Below are 20,743 nucleotides of genomic sequence, written 5' to 3' on the forward strand. Positions count from 1 at the left end.
AAGGAATAAAATTTGGTTAAGATATTTCATCAAAAGAGTAAAACATAATGAAAAGGAAGAAATTAATCACTTCATTCAGTAAGTATTTATGGAATGTCCTTAGGCAGAGAGAACTGTCCTAGGCCATGTTGAGTGTAGAAAAATCATGACATTTGGTCTTTGTCCTCAATGAGTTCGTGGTGTAGTTGGGGGAAAATTATATGCATGAAAAGATAGTAGCAAGAAGGAAGTTTGTTTAACTCATCTAGGAAGAATGAGGTTAGGAGCTTAAAGGATTCAGCAGGGAGAGAAACACCAAGCTGGGTGGTCAGAGAGACTTCACAGAGGTCACACCAGGCTATTTCTCAAGACAGGATTTGGCTGAGCTTTCAAGGCAGGGGACAAAGCTCAGGAAAAAGCCACAGGTGGGAAGAAGTGAACTCATGGGGTGTACAGACAGCTGAACCACTGGGCTGAATCAAAAGTTTCCCATTAAGAGAGAAGATTAGAAAGGCAGCTTGGACTTATAGAGAAATAGGTTGGATCTGTGGACAAGTTGGAATTGTCCTCCAACATCCTTAGTAGCAACAAAAATATCAAGAAGAAAGACGTGTAACTCAGGAAGAGCTGACGAATGGGATGAGATGGTGAGAGAAGTCATTAAGTCTGCCCTAGAGAAACCTTAGGGTTCCCACCAAGAGAAGTTCTTATACCATGAAGCTACAGAGCTTAGTGCTCAAGAGCCTGGGCTTTGGAGTCAGCCTGATGGATTCTATTCTGGTTCCCATACTTACCAGCTGTCTGAACATGGGCAAGCTACTAAATGCTCCAAGCCTCTTTTTCCTCATGTCTGAAATGGGGAAAAAAGAATAGTACCTACCTCATAGGGTTGCTATTAGGAAAAAGGTAGGTAATAGATACAAAGCAGTCAGCATAGTGCATGGCACAGAATAAGCACACAGTAAATGCTGCTGCTGCTATTATTATCATCAGTTGTTGTTGCCATTATTATTTCTAAATGATACATTACTATAAAACAGATAGTTTGCATCATTCGAACATCATAGGACTTAGATAATTAGATGAAGATAGGAACATGAAATAAAAGGCATAGGAGCCAGCTGAAGTGAGGAAAGAGGGTGCAGAAAAAGTCAGTGTAGAAAAAGTAGTAAAATAGCAAATCTGTACTTAAAAAAAAAAAAAAAGAAACAGGCTTGAGTAAGAGAAAGAATGCTGGTCTAGAAGGTAGGGAGCCTGGATTCTCATCCTTGCTCTGCCACTAACACATGTGACCCACCGGCAAGAATGGTGATACAGAGACAGAAAATTATTTTAGGCAGATAGTGAGGGCAAAAGAGTCCTCAGCAGAACTTCCCTTCTAACAAAAAGCAGTCCAAGAAATCACTTCTTTTCTAACAAAGAGCAGCCTGGAATATCGGGCTGCAAACATAGATAAGAAAACTGGAAGCTAGCACAGGGGAATGCCAGCAGCTCCACCAATAGAAAGGGCAACCTGGGACCGGGCATGTCCATCATGGGGGTTTCACCTCCCCTCTTTTTTAGCACATGCACAGTAAGAAAGCACCATGGAGTAGCTACCCCCACTGTATAATCAAAGATTGGGGTAGGGGCTGCCAGAGATTCGTGCCCTATGTGGATGGTACACCTGGTCCTAACTCATTTTTCATGCCCTGTGTGGATCAGACACCACCACCTCACTAGCTCATCTATAAAAAACCCTGCATTTCACCACAGATCAGCAACTTATTTTTCTGGGACCCCTCTCTGTAGCAGAGAGCTATTCTCTTTTTTTCACCTATTAAGTTTCTGCTCTATACCTCACCCTTTGTGTGTGTCCATGTCCTTGATCTCCATGGCCGTGAGACAAAGAACCTTGGGTGTCACCCCAGACAATGAGGCCACTTCAATGGCTTCATTCTAAACAAGACTGTACCTTTTTAAAAGATAATAATTATGTGTCCATCTAGTACCACAGTACTTACAGAGGAATTTTTTCTTTTCATCCAAGGTTAGTTTGTGGAAAGCCTTCCAAAACAACTGTATAGTAGGATGTGATTTTTGGTATCCTTGCTCATACCTTGAATTCTTGAGAGAAAGAGGGAGAAAAATGATTTGAGTGGGGTGGAATATGTAGAAGTTGTTTGGAAAAATTGGGGCACTTTAGGTATCACCTGCCTGTTCAAATTGTTTCCAGTCATAATGAGTATTTCCAATGATCGCTGTCATTAGTTCTTTGGGGTAGAAATGTCTAAGTATCTCCTTCTCACAGACTCTATAAAATCCTCTCTGAAATTCCTCATAAACTTCCTTTACAGAGACGTTGAAAATGTAATCAATATACTTAGAAACATAGTCTTTCCTTGAGGGAAGCAAAAAAAAAAAAAAAAAAAAAGAAAGAAAAAGGCCAATGATTAAAAGATTCTATACTTTGTTCTTTTTACTATTTCCATTGAGAAGGAAAAGTAAATTACTTCTATATAGCACAAGAATGTTGTATTGTGACCAAAACCTGGTCAGCTAGAGGAAAGAAATTTAGAAAATATAATCAGAAGGTTTAAAACTATTTGGCTCACTTTCCTCACTGCTGTCAGGAGGATTTTTTTAAAACATGAATCTGAATATGTCATTCTCTTGCTTAAAGTCTTTCAAAGGCTTCCCATTGCCCTTGGGGTAAATTCCAAGCCTCCTTAGCAGGGATCAACAGGCCTTCCCAACCCTAGCTCCTCCCTCAATTATCCGACCTTGCCAGTCTCAGCAAGTGGCCTCTTCCCACTTCCATTTCTCTCTCTTTCTTTCTTTCCTTTCCTTTTCTTTTCTTTTCTTTTCTTTTCTTTTCTTTTCTTTTCTTTTCTTTTCTTTTCTTTTCTTTTCTTTCTTTCTTTCTTTCTTTCTTTCTTTCTTTCTTTTTCTTTCTTCTCTTTCTTTCCTTTCTTTCTTTTTCTTTATTTCTTTCCTTCTTTCTTTCCTTCCTTTCCTTTCCCTCCCTCCCTCTCTCTTTCTTTCTTTCTTTTTCTTTCTTTCTTCCTTTTCTTTCCCTCCCTCCCTCTCTTTCTTTCTCTCTTTCTTTCTTCCTTCCTTCCTTTCTTTTTCTTTCTTTCTTCCTTTCCTTTCCTTTCCCTCCCTCCCTCTCTTTCTCTCTCTCTCTTTCTTTCTTTCTTTCTTTCTTCTTTCTCTTTCCTTTCTTTTTCTTTTTTTTAAGAGATGGGGTCTCCCTATGTTGCCCAGGCTGGACTTGGACTCCTGGCCTCAAGCAATCCTCCTGCCACAGCCTCCTGAGTAGGTGAGACTACAATTATGCACCATGGTGCCCAGCTCCCACTTCCATTTTCACTTCTGGCCATACTGACCTTTAGTTCATAGGTCTTGTCTCTCTTTTGTAGTTAGGCCGCAGAATGCAGCATTTCTTCTTTACCTGATAACTTCTACCATCCATTAGATTTCAATATAAGTAAGACTTTCTCAGGGTTGATCCTTCTGTTCCTTTGCTTGTCCCCTCTCACAACACGTGTCACTTTGTGAAAATTATTCCTGCAAGGTCTGTCTTACACTACAGGATGTCATTTCTACTAAATGATTAATTTCCTGATGGCAGGGTTGCCACTGGAGGCATTTTCATCAGAGACATGATTGTCTCCCACACTTTGGGCAGCCTTTGTGGACTAGCCTATCTAAATCAACTCTTGTCTGCCTTGCCCTGTAACCAGTGGTGTGCTGGTAAATATCTAACAACCAGCTCTCTGAAAAGGAGTGGGAAGGGAGGGGACACACATTTGCAGCTCTGGCGAATTTCTGTGGTGTTAATATTCCCACCATGGCTGATTTTCAGCTACTAATAATTTGATAATAAACTCTTAACATTTTTGAGAATCTAACAATCAGCTCTCACAAGCTGGTACTAGTGGGCTCCAGCATACCACCACCTGGAACTCCCTAGTTTCTTTTTTTTTTGAGACGGAGTCTCGCTCTGTCACCCAGGCTGGAGTGCAGTGGCGCAATCTCGGCTCACTGCAAGCTCCGCCTCCCGGGTTCACGCCATTCTCCTGCCTCAGCCTCTCCGAGTAGCTGGGACTACAGGCGCCCACCACCACGCCCGGCTAATTTTTTGTATTTTTACTAGAGACAGGGTTTCATTGTGGTCTCGATCTCCTGCCCTAGTTTCTTAATCGGTTTTAATTTTCTTTAGAGTGCTCATCCTTATCTGACATTATATTACATAATAATTCATTTGTGGCCAGGTGTGGTGGCTCACCCTTGTAATCCCAGACTTTGGGAGGCTGAGGTGTGAGGACTGCCTGAGCTCAGGAATTCGAGACCAGCCTGGGCAGCATGGCAAGACTCCATCTCTATTAAAAACAATAATGATTCATTTGTGTATTGTCTTTCTGCCCCACTGGAATTTAAGCTCCAAATTTTGTCTGTCTTTTTGACTACTGTGTCTCCAGCACCTAGAATAGAGTCTGGTACAGAATAGGGGCTCAAAAATATTTGCTAAATGAGTAAAGAGTAAAAAGAGCTACAAAGGAAATATTGAACCCTGAATTCTTTCTCCTTTTCTTTTATCTTAAAAGCTTCTTTTTTTCTAAAAGATTAGGGGCTAAAACAATCACCTGAGAAGCTAAAATACTTTTTTTTTTTTTTGAGACAGAGTCTCACTCTGTTGCCCAGGCTAGTGTGCAGTTGCGCAATCCCAGCTCACTGCAACCTCCACTTCCTGGGTTCAAGCAATCCTCAGCCTCCTGAGTAGCTGGGACTACAGGCATGTGCCACCACACCTGGCTAATTTTTTAGTAGAGATGGGGTTTCGCCATGTTGGCCAGGCTGGTCTTGAACTCCTGGCCTCAAGTGATCCACCCACCTCAGCCTGCCAAATTGCTGGGATTACAGGCGTGAACCATATTTAAAAATACATTTTTAAAGAATAGTGATACAACATTTTATGTACAGTATATTCAAAACAGATATTCTAGCTGTCAAAACTTACTTGTTGGTTTGGTCCACAGGTATGGAGATCCCATTTGGAATTAAGTCAACATCATTTTGGTCCCAGTGTATCTGTAACCAAAATGTATTCAGGTACCAAATATCAAAGTAAGTTTGAATAATCAACCACCCATAATATCATTATTGCCAATACATTTTCCCCTATATAACTGAAAATAACTTGGAGCTAAATAATTTTTTATGTAGTTCAGCCTTTTAAATACATGTGAAAGCAAAAAAGCCTACCCTAGTACATGTTGTACATTGCTTTCATGCCTAAATTATCATTTAGTTGTTACATTATTTACACTAGTTGAATAATCACCATAGCTTCACTTTATTTGAGAGTATATAGACATGAGAAGAAGATAAGGGGAAAGTCTTGCTGTACAGAAATAAAATGTCTTTTAAAAAAGGGATCCCAGGAGCCAGGCACAATGGCTCATCCCTGTAATCCTAGGACTTTGGGAGTCTGAGACAGGTGGATCACTTGAGGCCAGGAGTTAGAGACCAGCCTGGCCTACATAGCAAAAACCCATCTCTACAAAGAATACAAAAATTAGCCAGGCATGGTGTCGCATGCCCATAGTCCCAGCTACTCAGGAGGCTGAGGCAGGAGAATCACTTGAACCCAGGAGGCAGAGGCTGCAGTGAGCCGAGATCGCGCCATTGTACTCCAGCCTGGGTGACAGAGTGAGATTCTGCCTCAATAAAAAAAAAAGGGGGGATCCCAAATTTAAGATACTATAATAAAAATTATTTTTTAGAAGCAGATTAAAGCTAAACTATAATTTGGCTTTCATTAGTACTCACAGAAAAGCGTATGCAGAGTGCATCTCCAATGTCATCAGCATCATCATTTAGAACTTCTTGCAAACTCCTAATGAAGATTTTGGTTTTAAAAATTATATTTATTGATCTTATAAAGTTTCACAAGTAATTTTCAAAGGAAAAAATTGTGAACAATATAGAAATGTATAAAATATAATATAAATTTCCTATCCTCCATCTTCTCACTCCCTTTCCCTAGAGTTTACCTCTATTTACAGTTTGATTTGTTGGACCATTGTTACCACGTAGACACTGCTACATCTTCATGGAAATTACAAAAATGAGCTGTTTCCTCTAGACAGTGACTCTGAACCAGGGATGACTTTGTCCCCTAGGGGTCATTCAAAAAAGTCTGGAGACATCTTTGGTTGTCACACTTGGAGGGAAGGTTGCTACTGGCATCCAGTGGGTGTGACCTCAAATGCTGCTAAACATCCCACAATGCCCAGGACAGTCTCCCACAACAAAGAATTAAACAGGCCAAGAGGTCAGTATTGCCAAGGCTGAGAACCCCTGCTCTAGCACACATCTAGCCAATATATTCTTACATTAACAGTACACGAGAAGAGAGTCCTTTCCCCCAATTTTTTGCCAACACTGTAAGAAGAACTTTTTGACAAGTGTCAATCTGTAAGTAGAAAAATGACATCTTTTTTATTTATTCCCTCAATTACTAGTTAGGGTGAGCATATTTTCAGTTTTTTTATTAGACTTACACACACACACACAGGCACACACACACACACAGGCGCACACACACACACCTTGTATAGTCATAAATATTTATATGTGTGATGATGCACATATATATTGTGCTCTCTGAAGCAACTGTTTCCACCTGGATAAAGTCAAGAGACCAGGCCAGAACTCTTGTTTTTTCTACTTGTTAATAATTAGAGGAACATTCAGCTTTCCTCCATTTTGAAGGTTTACTCAATTATAAATCATGCTAAAATTCAAATTCCTCTCAAGAGCATATATTATTGAAATTGAAGACCGTATCTGTCTCTCTGCATGTAAGATTATTTATGCCTAAACAACTGAGACTTACTAGATATAGTCCTGAAAAAATGGTTATATTTACTTACTTCCCCACCCGAGGACTGAGTTCTTTTAAATCTTCCAATGATGGCTTTTGGTCCAGAAGTTTTTTATACAGAGCCAGTGGGAAAGGAAGGTTAGCAACATTTAAATTGAATAAGGAGAGTCCACACAGCATTCCAAAGAGGAAATATCTTTTCTTCTCCAGTTTAGGCTAGAAAAGAAGAAAAAAATCCCTAAGGTATTATAAATAATTAGTAATACAAAGGGATAATTAGATCAGTAAAAAAAATGTGGTTCCCTTTTCTAAAAGTCAAAAATTAAAAACAAAATGGGCTTCAGGAAAATAAAAATGTGAAGTTCTACAGATTATAATACAATTTAAATTTCTTCCATAATTTTGAATACAAATTGATAGTTCAGGACATTAAATAAATGAATTCGTTATATCTCAAATGTTAAAAAATATGCTCAGACAGCTTTATATAATCAGGTGTTCACAATTTAATTTTATAGTCTTTCCCTTCAGATTCATGTAGAATAATGACACTGAGAAAGGAAGGGTGCACTTTATACATTTATTGGTCACCAGGCATATTAGATGAGCCTCGCATGAGTGGCAGCCCCCTTGACAACGCAGCCCCACAACTTGGGTGTGCTTAGAGGGATGAGCATATGGGTCAGAGAGGGTGACTGACGCTGGGGACCAAGAAGGTAGGTAGAAGAAAGAAGGGGAAGAAGGAAAGAGGCCTGGTGAAGTTGGCAAGTCTTGTCTGCACTTTGTAGTCCCGGGTGAGAGAAAACACTGGCTCCATCTATCCAGGCCATGACTGCAGCACAGTAGATCAACAGCCTGAAAATTTTAGGATTCAATTCCAATGTCAACCTTACTGTTAGTGGGTGCATGACTTTGGGCCACTCACATAATATTCTATGGTACAGTCTAGTTGCCATATTTATTTATTTGAGTAATTGTGAAAATAAATTCTAAAATTGCATTTAAATTTTGAAAGTAAGTTCTAAGTACAATACAAGTAATCGACAAAGGGGTCCCCTGAAACCTAATCAGTCTTCTTTCCCATAATTTGTAATAAGTCCCTTGGTTATAGTTGATTTCATCTCTTCACTGAGCCATACACAAATCAGGGTGTTTTTTTTTTTTTTTTTTTTTGGTCCCTGTTTTTTATCTAGCAGTATAGCATAATGCTTAAGAGTAAGAGCTCTGGGATCAGAGAATCCTGAACTCATATCCTGGCTTGATCACTTACTAGTTTTCTGTCATTGGCTGATTTATTTAATCTCTCTAAGCCTCAGTTTCTTCATCTGTACCTCATAAGGTTGGTGTGAGGTTTATTTTCCTCCTCTCCATCCCCATCCTGTGTCTCTTTAGTTCATTTCATCCCATTCCTTCACCTTCAACCTCAGGCCTTAGCGTCTCCATTATACTTTCAAATGCAATCACTTCAGTCCCCTCTTGATTTCTTTCTCTCCTAACCAAGAATCCCTTAAGTTTGTATAGTGCCCTAAAGCCTTCATGGTACTTTTGCATACCTTACTTTGTTTTGTTTGCACAACAGCCCTGCAAAGCAGGCAGAGCAGGAATTATGATGTCCGTTTTCTAGGTGAGGAAACAGAAATCTCAGAGAGGCTAAATGACACACCCACCATCACTGAAGATTAGAACTCTAGGCTTCTGATCCCACATCAGTGCTTCCTTCCCCATCCTGTCATGCTTCTCAAAAACTATTATATATTAAGTCAGCAATCTATAATTTAGAGCCAATTGGTAAAGTTTCTGGTGTGTTGATCCTATTGCTACAACTACATCTATAGAGTTTCAGGAGGAAAGGGATTATGTCATGTAATAATTTGAGTATCCCACAATATTTAATACAGTGTAGGAACCTCAAGAAACATTAAATAAATGCTTGCTGATTGACCAATAAAAAATCGTACCATTGGCACACCTTAGCCATTCCTATATTTTAGAGGGTCCATTTGTTCTCAAAAAGATACAAAACACCTTTCAGTATTTTTTCATATGTATTCATCTTTCTCCTCCTCCTGCCTGTCCTTTCTGCCATTTGGAAGAACAATTTGGAAGTTTATGGGAAAGGGGACTAATAAATATGCCTTAGTTCATTTTCTGTTGCTTATAACAGAATATCTGAAACTGGGTAATTTATAAAGAAAAGGAATGTATTTCTTAGAGTTCTGGAGGCTGGGAAGTCCAAGACTGAGTGGTTGTATCTGGTGAGGGCCTTCTTGCTGATGAGAACTCTGCAGAGTCCTGAGCCTGCACAGGGCATCACATGGTGAGGGGGCTGAGTGTGCTAGCTCAGGTTTCTCTTCCCCTTCTTACAAAGCCACCAGTTCCACTCCCATGATAACCCATTAATCCATTAACTCATTAATCCATGAGTGGATTAATCTACTCATGAGGGCAGAACTCTCATGACCCGAGTACCTCTAAAGGACACCTTTTCAAGACTACCACATTGGGGATTAAGTTTTAACATGAATTTCAGGGGGTGGGGGCATTCAAACCATAACACAATAGAGGCTCAACATGTGATTCTTTTTAGAACTGTAATCTGAAAATCCAAAATCTGAAATGCTCTAAAATCGGAAACTTTTTGAGTGCCAACATGATGCCACAAGTGGGAAATTCCACTCATAAGTATTTAATACAAACTTTGTTTCATGCACAAAATTATTTAAAATATTGTATGAAATTACAATTTCATACACAGATTAAATGATCTGTGTTACTAATACAGAAATGAAGACAAATTTTTTTGTTACTTTTTTTTTTTTTTTGAGATGGAGTCTCACTCTGTCGCCCAGGCTGGAGGGCAGTGGTGTGATCTTGGCTCACTGCAACCTCTGCCTCCCAGGTTCAAGTGATTCTCCTGCCTCAGCCTCCTGAGTAGCTGGCACTACAGGCTCGTGCCACCACACCCAGCTAATTTTTTGTATTTTTAGTAGAGATAGGGTTTCACTGTGCTAGCCAGGATGGTCTTGATTTCCTGACCTGGTGATCCGCCTGCCTCAATTTTTTTGTTACTTTAAGAAAGAAAATGTTTATACTTTAAGGACCTTTACAAAAATATAATAATTACAGACATGAATCACCTTTTTTATTTTTCTTTTTTCCTTTTTAAGCACCTTTTATTTTTGAAACAGAGTATCACTCTGTCGCCCAGGCTGGAGTGCTATGGCATAATCTCAGCTCACTGCAACCTCTGCCTCTTAGGTTCAAGCGATTCTCCTGCCTCAGCCTCCCAAGTAGCTGGGATTACAGGCATGCACCACCACACCTGGCTAATTTTTGTATTTTTAGTAGAGATGGTGTTTTGCCAGGTTGGCCAGGCTGGTCTCGAATTCCTGACCTCAAGTAATCTCCCCACTTCGGCCTCCCAAAGTGCTGGTATTACAGGCGTAAGCCACCGCACCTGGTCATGAATCACCTGTTTTTGTTTTTCTTTTTTTTTTTGAGCTGGAGTCTCAAAAAAGGGATACTGAGATTCTGCTCAGTATCCCTTATGCGAAAGGCTTGGGACCAGCAGTGTTTCAGATCTCAGAGTTTTTCAGATTTGAAACATTTGCATAAACACAGTGAGATATCTTGGGGATAAGACCCAAGTCTAAACACAAAATTCATTTATATTAATAGTTCGTATACACCTTATACACATAGCCTGAAGGTAATTTCAAATAATATTTTAAATAATTTTGTGCAATGAAACAAAGTTCGTATTAAATACTTATGAGTGGAATTTCCCACTTGTGGCATCATGTTGGCACGCAAAAAGTTTCCGATTTTAGAGCATTTCAGATTTTGGATTTTCAGATTACAGGATGCTCAGCATGTACTACAATTTGTTTACCTGCTCTCCTACTGATGGATATGTAGGTTGTTTCCTAAATTTTGAGAAGCAGTTATCTAAAGTGTTTTAAATTAGGACAGAAATGACTGATAGAATCCTAGAGATAATTTTTCATTCTTAAAAGCTGATTCATCTGGGCATGGTGGCTCACACCTGTAATCCCAACACTCTGGGAGGCCGAGGCAGGTGGATCACTTGAGGTCAGGAGTTTGAGACCAGCCTGGCCAACATGGCAAAATGCTGTCTCTACTAAAAATACAAAAATTAGCCTGGTGTGACATAACGCCTGTAGTCTCAGTTACTCAAGCAATCCTCCCACCTCAGCGTCTCAAAATCCTGGAATTACAGGTGTGAACCACCAGGCTGAGCCAAGCTGGACACCTTAAATATATGCAGTTTATTATATCTCAAGTATAATTTGTTAAAACCATTAAAAATGTAACGTGCAAGTGAATCACCTAAGGATCTTATAAAATACATGCTCTGATTCAGTAGGTGTAGAGTAGGGCCTCAGATTCTGCTTTTCTAACAGCTCCCCAAGTGATGCCATAGCTGCTGCTCTGTGAACATACGAGTACTACTCAAAATATGAGTAGCAAAGCTCTATATGACCTAATTTTACACCACTATCTATGGTGTTAATGTTGCAATATATGGGGCGCCTTTTCTGTTCTGGGGAAAAAAAAACCATAAGAAATCAAAGACTTACCTTGGCAGGAAACCACATGCAGGAACCCATTTCAGGATACATGAACATTCCATATTCTGGCTTGGTCATCTCTTCAAACATACAGTGGAAGAACTCTGAACTAACCCCTCCAGACTCAGGACAAATTTCATTAATAAATTCAACCTAAGGAAAGAGAACATAGTCCCAGATCCTGACTTAAAATACAATGTTTTGAACTTTATGGAAGTTTTAAACCTCTAACGACCATTCCTGCACTCTCTAGAATCACATAGCCCTTACCTCCTTGCAATCTGTCTTCCCTCAGTTTGCTGCCGAGCAGTGGAGGCCATCAATCTATTTATTCTCGGATTGTTGTATGCATCCTTTACACTGCCACATGGACCAAGTGAAGGGGGACTCTGGCAAGACTTAGCATTTACCAGTTACATTGACCAGTATCTCAAACCAAATTTTGATGTTCTTCAAACCCGTGGGCCCCTAAATTCCCTGATTATTCTATCTTCTTGTCCATCTCATCATTCAGACTTCACAAACTTGGCAGGCTCCAGTCAACAAGTATTTGGTTTCTCCTGTCTATTCTTATTTGGGCTTCTGCAAAACAGCCCTCCCAGTCTGCCTGGGCATGAGACCTTTGCAGGAACCAGCAGAACAGATTGCCCATAGCTCTCAAATGAGAAATCGGCATTAACCAGTCCCTTTATTTATTTATTTATTTATTTATTTATTTATTTATTTATTTATTTATTTGAGATGGAGTCTCACTCTGCTGCCCAGGCTGGAGTGCAATGGCATAATCTCAGCTTACTGCAACCTCCGCCTCCTGGGTTCAAGCCATTCTCCTGCCTCAGCCTCCCGAGTAGCTGAGATTACAGGCACCCACCACCGCACCCAGCTAGTTTTTGTATTTTCAGTAGAGACGGGGTTTTGCCATGTTGGGCAGTCTGGTTTCGAACTCCTGACCTCAGGTGGTAATCCGCCCACCCCGGCCCCCACAAAGTGCTGGGATTACAGGCGTAAGCCACCGCACCTGGCCCCAGTCCCTCTTTTTAAAAGCTTTCTCTACCTTTGGACTTTATGGCTATGTACTATCTTGGTTTTCCCCCAGGTCTCTAACTACTTCTTTTCTACATCCTCTTTTGGGTAATTTACTTTTATCTTTTAATGATAAGCACCACTAATTTTTGTTTCTTAGATTTTTGTTCTCTCTCTACTTTCTTTGCCTGGGAAATCTTATCTACTGCTGCTTTGATCAATAGACCGTCATGTTTAAGGGCCTGCCCCACTTTCCCTTCTGAATATCTCAATAACAAATTAAGCCTACTTCTGATTTTCCTATTTCTGCTCATTTATACCAGCAAGTCTGTCCATGCCACAGTCAAGACTCACTCATGATGGGCCCTGACAACCTTGCCCTTGTTCAGAGTCTGTATTTTTATTTGATCTGGCTTGAAGTTTGCTTTTTTTTTACCCCTTGGTCATCTCCCATAAGGGGAATATTTTTCTACTGATTTCTTTACAGTTAAGATTTAAAGAAAAATAGGTATGAAGGGAGACATACAACTAGAAAGCCTGGTTTATAAAGTAGTTTTTGTTTTCCACTGGAGTCACATGCTGGGAAAATCCCTTTTTTATCTGAATCCCACTTCCCAGGTTCTGATTTCTTCTCTAACAGCCCAACTCTTCCTCTCATGGCTGACATCAAGAAAATCCACTCCCTTCTGGACAGACTCCAGCTCTTACCTACAGAGTTAGTCATTGTTCTGTAGCCTCAAGAGGGCAAATAACCTGAGGTACCACACAATAAAAACCCTATAAGCACCCACAAAGGATAAAAGGAAGGATGGCTAGAATTGAAACTCATATAGTGGAAGGTCTTAAGTGATGAAACTAGAGCCAACATGTAGGAAAAGTATCCCTTCCTCTAGCAGTTTGATTGCATTATAGCCCCAATTCTTCACCCCTCTGTGATCCATGTCTTTTGCATATGACTTTACAGTTCCTCCCACTGAAGAGGCTGTGTATATTTCCCTAGCCTTTGACTTAGGTTCAGCTTTATGACTGCTTTGACTAGAGCAATGTTTGGTCTTGCTATCTTGCACCTCTGGCACTACTGTGGGAAGAACATGCTTGCTCGCCCCAGGAGGAGAATGAAAGACATAGGAAGCAGAGCTAAATTGCTCCAGCCAGGCCTCGGTCAGCCAGTCCCTAGCCAACTCCCAGACATGTACACAAACTCAGATAAAATTTGCAAAGCCACCCAGATGAGTTCAGCCTACATCAGCAGATCCTCCACTGAACTGCAGATCTGTAAAATAAATTATTGTCATGTTGAGCCTTTAAGTTTTGGGATGTTTCATTATGCAGCATTTTTGTAGTCATCAGTAACTAATAGTTAACTCATAGCCCAGTGTGCAATTAAGCATCCCATTGCTATTCTCTGAAGGTTAAGAGGGGAATTCTGGAAACCAAAAGATTGATAACCATAGCTGCAAATGCAGGCTTTTTTAAGAGAGCATTTATTACATCATATGAATGCATCCTTCCCACAGAAGTAAAAATGTTCAATGAGACTTTTTACCATACCACTAATACTTTGCAGAAGTCAGTGGCTTCAGCTTGACTTAATTGACGCAGAGCATCTTTAACCAGGTGACTTCGTTTGACTCTAAGTATAAATCTGGGTGATGGAGGAAATTCATCCTTTTTTTGCAGAATTGTTTCATGCATAAGCATGTATGCTTTCTCTTCTGACATCTGGAAAAATAAATTTTTTAGTTGGCTTCTCCTTTTGACCTCATAGGAATCCCAGGGATTGTTCAATACTTCCAATAAACATGTTGTGTAGTATATACTTAATCCTGCCATTGCTATAAACACTCACATTGTAATTATTTAAGAAAACAGACAACATATCTGCCTTATGGAAGGTAAAGTGATTGTAGGACCGAAGAAACTATGGTTACCTAGGAATTGTGTACAGGAGATTAGTCAGCATGGATGAACAGCTAAGTTATTAAAAGCTATCTCAGATTATTTATTATAGTAAACATCATCCTTAAAGGCCATACTGGTATTCAACATGCTGAGACATTCATCCACCATCAGTCTTAAGACACAGAGCATTAGCATTGTAATCCTCAAGAATATAAAGACAGTATAAGAGCTCAGGGATAATGTGAGCTGTAGGAAAAAGACAGAAGACAGACTTCCTCAGAGAAGATCCACTCTTCTCTTTCCAGTAACTATGATCCATCCATGGGAACTCTCTAAGAATATGCCACAGGTGGCCTCATTTTATATCTAACATTACTCCTGCTCACCCTAAATAGTACTTCTTTTTAGCTTTTCTGATCACCCTAAGCACTTCTCTTTAGCTTTTCTGAATTCTCAACATTGTCTCACTAATCTCCAATCTTGTTTCTGTTGAACTTCTTTAGATTAGAAATCTAGTGTTGGACTTGCTATCCTTGCTTTGACCTTCAACACTCCTCAAGGGCTTCGGTTACATCACAAGGACAATAAACGAGGATTTAGAACTCAAACCAATGTAGCCCTCATAGGGCCTGTCCTGAAATCATGACAGCAAGACCAGTGGATAATAGCTATCCTACCCCAGGTTCCTAGGCTGGGTGTGTTTGCCCACATTCACTCTCTACAAGCACTTCAGATAAGTGTGCATATGGCCCTGGGGTTAGGAAATCCCTGCCCTGGGTATCTGCCACCATTACATACTAAGAAATTTGTCTGTTATTACTAGATTCTTCTGGTTTTTCTTTAAGATTTTTTTTTTTAAGCACCAGATTTGTAGGGAAAAGGAACAAGTTCCATCTCTGTTCCTTTCTGGTGGTGGGTCATCACCTCCTGTGGCCCTGCAGAAGTCTGCAGGTCTGGGACATCCAGCAATACTGACTACTGAGCAACATGTTCCTTGGGTCTGAGTTCCATGGGTCTGTGGCCAGCAATGTCCTCCACTGACTACAGCAGGGAGAGGTGTCTGTACCTTCTTTTACATAACCAAGAGCTGGATGGGAAACCTGCCTCTTAGCTTAATTTCCGGCTTCTCTACTCTGGTTCTCTGTATATTGGTTTTACCTTTTCACATTTACACATTTGAATTGGTGATCCAGTTTGGAGCTTGCAGTTTTAACTATATCCATTATCTCTCCTTTGGAGAGCAGAATTGTAAACTCAGCTTTCCAGCTTCATTCATAACAACTAAGAGTTTTCTTGTCCTCAGACTTTTCCTAGTCTTTCATAATGTGCAATCTGCCCGAGTCCATTGTCCACTCAACCCTCGACTACTCACTAGCAGAATAGACAAATGACCCAGAGAGAAACATGGCTATAGGAGAAAATACCATAGAGGGAAGGTCTTGTTTAAGGGAAACTGATGGGAAAGTTAGGTTTGGAAAGGAAAGACAGTCTATTTTCTCCCTTTACCAGGGATGTTAGGAAAATAAAAACAGATGGCTCGGAAATAAAAGAAGAGATGACCTGGTCAAATATATTTGTAGGCCGGGCGCAGTGGCTCACGCTTGTAATCCCAGCACTTTGGGAGGCCGAGGCGGGCGGATCACGAGGTCAGGAGATCGAGACCACGGTGAAACCCCGTCTCTACTAAAAATACAAAAAAAATTAGCCGGGCGTGGTGGCGGGCGCCTGTAGTCCCAGCTACTCGGAGAGGCTGAGGCAGGAGAATGGCGTGAACCTGGGAGGCGGAGCTTGCAGTGAGCCGAGATTGCGCCACTGCACTCCAGCCTGGGTGACAGAGCGAGACTCCGTCTCAAAAAAAAAAAAAAAAAAAAAATATATATTATATATATATATATATTTGTAAACATGCTGGTAATAGACACTAATAATAGTAACTAGGCTGGGCATGGTGGCTCACGCCTGTAATCCCAGCACTTTGGGAGGCTGAGGCAGGCAGATCACCTGAGGTCAGGAGTTCGAGACCAGCCTGATCAACATGGTGAAACCCTGTCTCTACTAAAAATACAAAAATTAGCTGGGTGTGGTGGATGCCTGTAATCCCAGCTACTTGGGAGACTGAGGCAGGAGAATCAGTTGAACCTGGGAGGTGAAGGTTACAGTGAGCAGAGATCACACCATTGCACTCCAGCCTGGGCAACAGAGCTAGACTCCATCTCAAGATGATGATGATAATAATAATAATAATAATAATAATAAGCTGGGTGTGGTGGCTCGTGCCTGTAATCCCAGCACTTTGGGAGGCAGAGGCAGGCAGATCACTTGAGGTTGGGAGTTCGAGATCAGCCTGACCAACATGGAGAAACCCTGTCTCTACTAAAAATACAAATAGCCAGGCGTGGTGGCGCATGCCTGTAATCCCACCTACTTGGGAGGCTGAGGCAGGAGAATCGCTTGAACCTGGGAGGCAGAGGTTGTGGTGAGCTGAGATTGCACCACTGTACTCCAGCCTGGGCAACAAGAGCGAAACTCTGTCTCAAAGTAATAATAATAATAATGATAGTAACTAGAGGGACAGCCCTTACCTGTGGAATGCTACTAGCAGGATATACCTTATCTGTCTAGGTTGCTTATTATAAATAAACCTGGAATTTATGGATTTATGGGGCATGGCACATTGGAAAATGTCATGTAAGCCATGTAATTAGCGGGAATAAAGGGAATGAATAACTGAAATGGCTTCTCTTGTGCATGTTCTATCTCAGACTTCTTATGTTTCACCCAGATGCATTCTTTGAATTAGTAATAAAAGTCAATAATGGGTATAAGTTCTGATTCCTATGAGTCTTTAAAATATAAATATCATAGATAAATAGATACAAACTTTTCATGAGGAATGACCTAGAAAACAAGCCTCAGCATAAAAAAAAGTTTGGAAAATTTGTTTTAGCATAATATGGGGATGACATATATACTTAACTGAGAACTAAGGCTGATGGTGATAAAAGAAACAAAATAGTATGTAAATCTTATGTAGGACTAATACAACTACCAGAAAAGAAGCAGAAGGGTGAAAGTAAGTGGAAAACAAAATAAACTCATTGATTGACTCATAGACATTATTTAAGAATAAAAGAATATCAGTTGGAGCTTATAAATCAAGCTCCAAGAAGCTTAAGGAGATATTTTTAATCCAAAGATTAGCACTTAAGAACACAGCAATTAAAATTGGATAGAGGAGGAGACGGAAGAGAGAAGGAAAGAACAGTTTACTGGATAGTGTCAGTGTTGTTCACGGCAGGAAAACAATAGATACATATTATATAAAGAAAGTGAGGACTAGAACATTAAATAACAATGAGAAATATAAATTAAAATCAAACTGAAATACCATGATTAACTCATCAAAATGGAAAAGATCACAAAACTTGATAATACTCTGCATTGCTGAGAACAGCATGTGGAAGAGGCATTTACAAACTCTATAGAGGGTAATTTGGCAACATTTGATAATTAAAAGGATAGGAATTAATTATTCTACCTTCCTATGTGAATGGTCTTTAACCATTTTAGAGGAACCAAGTGCCCTGACTGATAAGGAAAAGCTCTTTTTTACCTAATTCCAGGAAATTGGAACTTTGGAAGGAATAAGATTAGAAGTATTGCCATACCACAAACCTTAATGAAAATAATGGATGAAATTATTAAATAAAAGGTTAATGAGAAACAATGAAAGAATCATGTGGTTGCCACTTGAACCACTCATGAATCTCACAGTGAACACGAGTAAGACAACCAGAAATAATGCATTGAAGTATGGGCAGGTGAAAAGACATTGAAACTGAAATTTGCTGTAAAATACTTCAGCAAAAACAGTAACAACAACAAAAGAAAAAAAGTGATAGATAAAAGTGTGGCAAAATGTTGACAATTGCTGAATCTTGGTGATGGGATTCATTATACCACTATCTCTATTTTATATATGTTTGAAATTTTTCATACTAAAAAATAGGACATACATACCTGCATCTTTATACATGAATCAGCTTGCAATAATTTAATTTTGGATAGCGAATTAAAGATAAATGGAAAATCACTGAAAATAACAGGACTGGGGGTTTCTGCAGGTATCTAAAAAATAAACAGAGATAATAGTTTTGATAATTAAAAACAATTAAAAAAAACTTACTTACTTTACCTTATCGCTTTTTAGAATCTGGTTTTTGTGGTTCTTCATTTTTTTTTGAGGCAGCGTCTTGCTCTGTTGCCCAGGCTAGAGTGCAGGGGCATAAACTTGGTTCACTAAAACCTCCTTCTCTGGGGTCAAGTGATCCTCCCACCTCAGCCTCTTGAGTAGCTGGGAGTACAGATATGTGCTACCACGTATTTGTATTTTTTTGATAGAGACAGCGTTTCACCATGTTGCCCACGCTGGTCTCAAACTCCGGGGCTCAAGCAATCTGCTCACCTTGGCCTCCCAAAGTGCTGGGATTACAGGTGTGAGCCACTGCACCTGGCCTCAGAAATCTGTTTGTAAGAATCCGAATTACTTAGAAACAAAATTTTAAAAACTGCATTTGTTTTATGATTAAAATATATTTTTCAATGATCATCAAATTTAGCAAATTTATCATTGCAATTAAAAAAATTTCAAATCCAGATTTATCAAAGGAGTACCTTTACAGATACTACAGTAATGTGTCCTCCTTTAAAATATGAACATTTTCAGAAGTAAAAATGTTATTCTTACCAGGTGGTTATCCCGAAAGAGCTGTCTTCTTCTATCTGTATAAAAGTTTAATAAGTCGGAGAGTTCATTTATGTTGAAAGTATTTTCTGGTAGTCGACAGTTAGCTTTGTTTACCTTAAAGAGAATATGACCTGTGAATTTCATTTTCTATCAATAAGTGATTTAATCTATGATATATAGATATATATATGGCTGTAATACAGATAATAATAAGAAAGCTCTGAAAACATTTGTCAGTGATGAAGTAGAGTTCTATAAAGTTTCCATTTTCTGAGCTATAATTTCCTTAATTTTCATGAAGAAATGTCAAAGATAAGACGCTGACAGTGTGGATTAGTAAACTAATTTTTAGGGCATAGATATACTGGAAATAGTTTCTAGATTTTGAGAATAAAAGCACCATAAAAATCCAAGGTACTTTTAACAAATTCAGCACTTTGTTCCTTAATTAATAAATACTAACTTGGCACACACTATTTTTGTCAAGCACGGGACAAATCTTTAGATTAAAATGTCCTGTCTTACACAAATGAATGTGGATCTATTCCCATAAAAGTGTATTTGCAAAAACAGGAGACTGCCCTTGGGTGTAGATTGACAATCTGTGGTCTAGTAGGTAAAAACAACAAGTTACCAGGCATTTAGGATACAGTTTCTGATTGGGGAAAGACTTAAGAGGTTCAAGAAGGCTTCCTAGAGGAAGCATCAATGATCTAAATGATCTAAATGCCTCCATCACAAAAATTAATACAAATGATAGAAGGTGGGAAATAAGAAATTTAAGAACATAAATTAAGGAAATAAAAAACAAATATACAGGAGCAAGATCAACAAATGAAAAGACTGCTTCTTTAAAAAAGAAAAAACAATTTCCTGGTAAGACTTTAAAAAAAAAAAAACCAGTATCAAGAATGAAAAATGGGGCAAAACTACAGATTATGATGAGATTAAAAAGATAAAAATAGATGGTGCTGGGAAAACTGGCTAGCCATATGTAGAAAGCTGAAACTGGATCCCTTCCTTACACCTTATACAAAAATTAATTCAAGATGGATTAAAGACTTAAATGTTAGACCTAAAACCATTAAAATCCTAGAAGAAAACCTAGGCAATACCATTCAGGGCATAGGTGTGGGCAAGGACTTCATGTCTAAAACACCAAAAGCAATGGCAACAAAAGCCAAAATTGACAAATGAGATCTAATTAAACTAAAGAGCTTCTGCACAGCAAAAGAAACTACCATTAGAGTGAACAGGCAACCTACAGAATGGGAGAAAATTTTTGCAACCTACTCATCTGACAAAGGGCTAATATCCAGAATCTACAATGAACTCAAACAAATGTACAAGGAAAAAACAAACAACTCCATCAAAAAGTGGGCAAAGGACATGAACAGACACTTCTCAAAAGAAGACATTTATGCAGCCAAAAAACACATGAAAAAATGCCCATCATCACGGGCCATCAGAGAAATGCAAATCAAAACCACAATGAGATACCATCTCACACCAGTTAGAATGGCCATCATTAAAAAGTCAGGAAACAACAGGTGCTGGAGAGGATATGGAGAAATAGGAACAATTTTACACTGTTGGTGGGACTGTAAACTAGTTCAACCATTGTGGACG

General features: G+C 39.4%; 1 protein-coding gene across 1 annotated transcript in view; it reads right to left on the bottom strand.

Annotated features, from left to right (window-relative positions):
• HERC6 (HECT and RLD domain containing E3 ubiquitin protein ligase family member 6) overlaps positions 1-20,743 on the bottom strand; it is a 71,343-nt gene that overhangs the window by 863 nt on the left and 49,737 nt on the right. The window contains exons 13-21 of the mRNA XM_058435717.1: positions 19,115-19,245; positions 18,388-18,495; positions 14,017-14,187; positions 11,452-11,595; positions 6,900-7,066; positions 5,794-5,860; positions 4,982-5,052; positions 2,176-2,359; positions 1,983-2,085 (exon numbers count right to left, since the gene is read on the bottom strand). Of these exons, the coding sequence (XP_058291700.1) occupies positions 1,983-2,085; positions 2,176-2,359; positions 4,982-5,052; positions 5,794-5,860; positions 6,900-7,066; positions 11,452-11,595; positions 14,017-14,187; positions 18,388-18,495; positions 19,115-19,245 (1,146 nt within the window). The remainder of the gene's footprint in view (positions 1-1,982; positions 2,086-2,175; positions 2,360-4,981; positions 5,053-5,793; positions 5,861-6,899; positions 7,067-11,451; positions 11,596-14,016; positions 14,188-18,387; positions 18,496-19,114; positions 19,246-20,743) is intronic.

The sequence above is a fragment of the Hylobates moloch genome, unplaced genomic scaffold (genome assembly GCF_009828535.3).
Source record: "Hylobates moloch isolate HMO894 unplaced genomic scaffold, HMol_V3 SCAFFOLD_2, whole genome shotgun sequence".
Lineage (NCBI taxonomy): Eukaryota > Metazoa > Chordata > Mammalia > Primates > Hylobatidae > Hylobates > Hylobates moloch.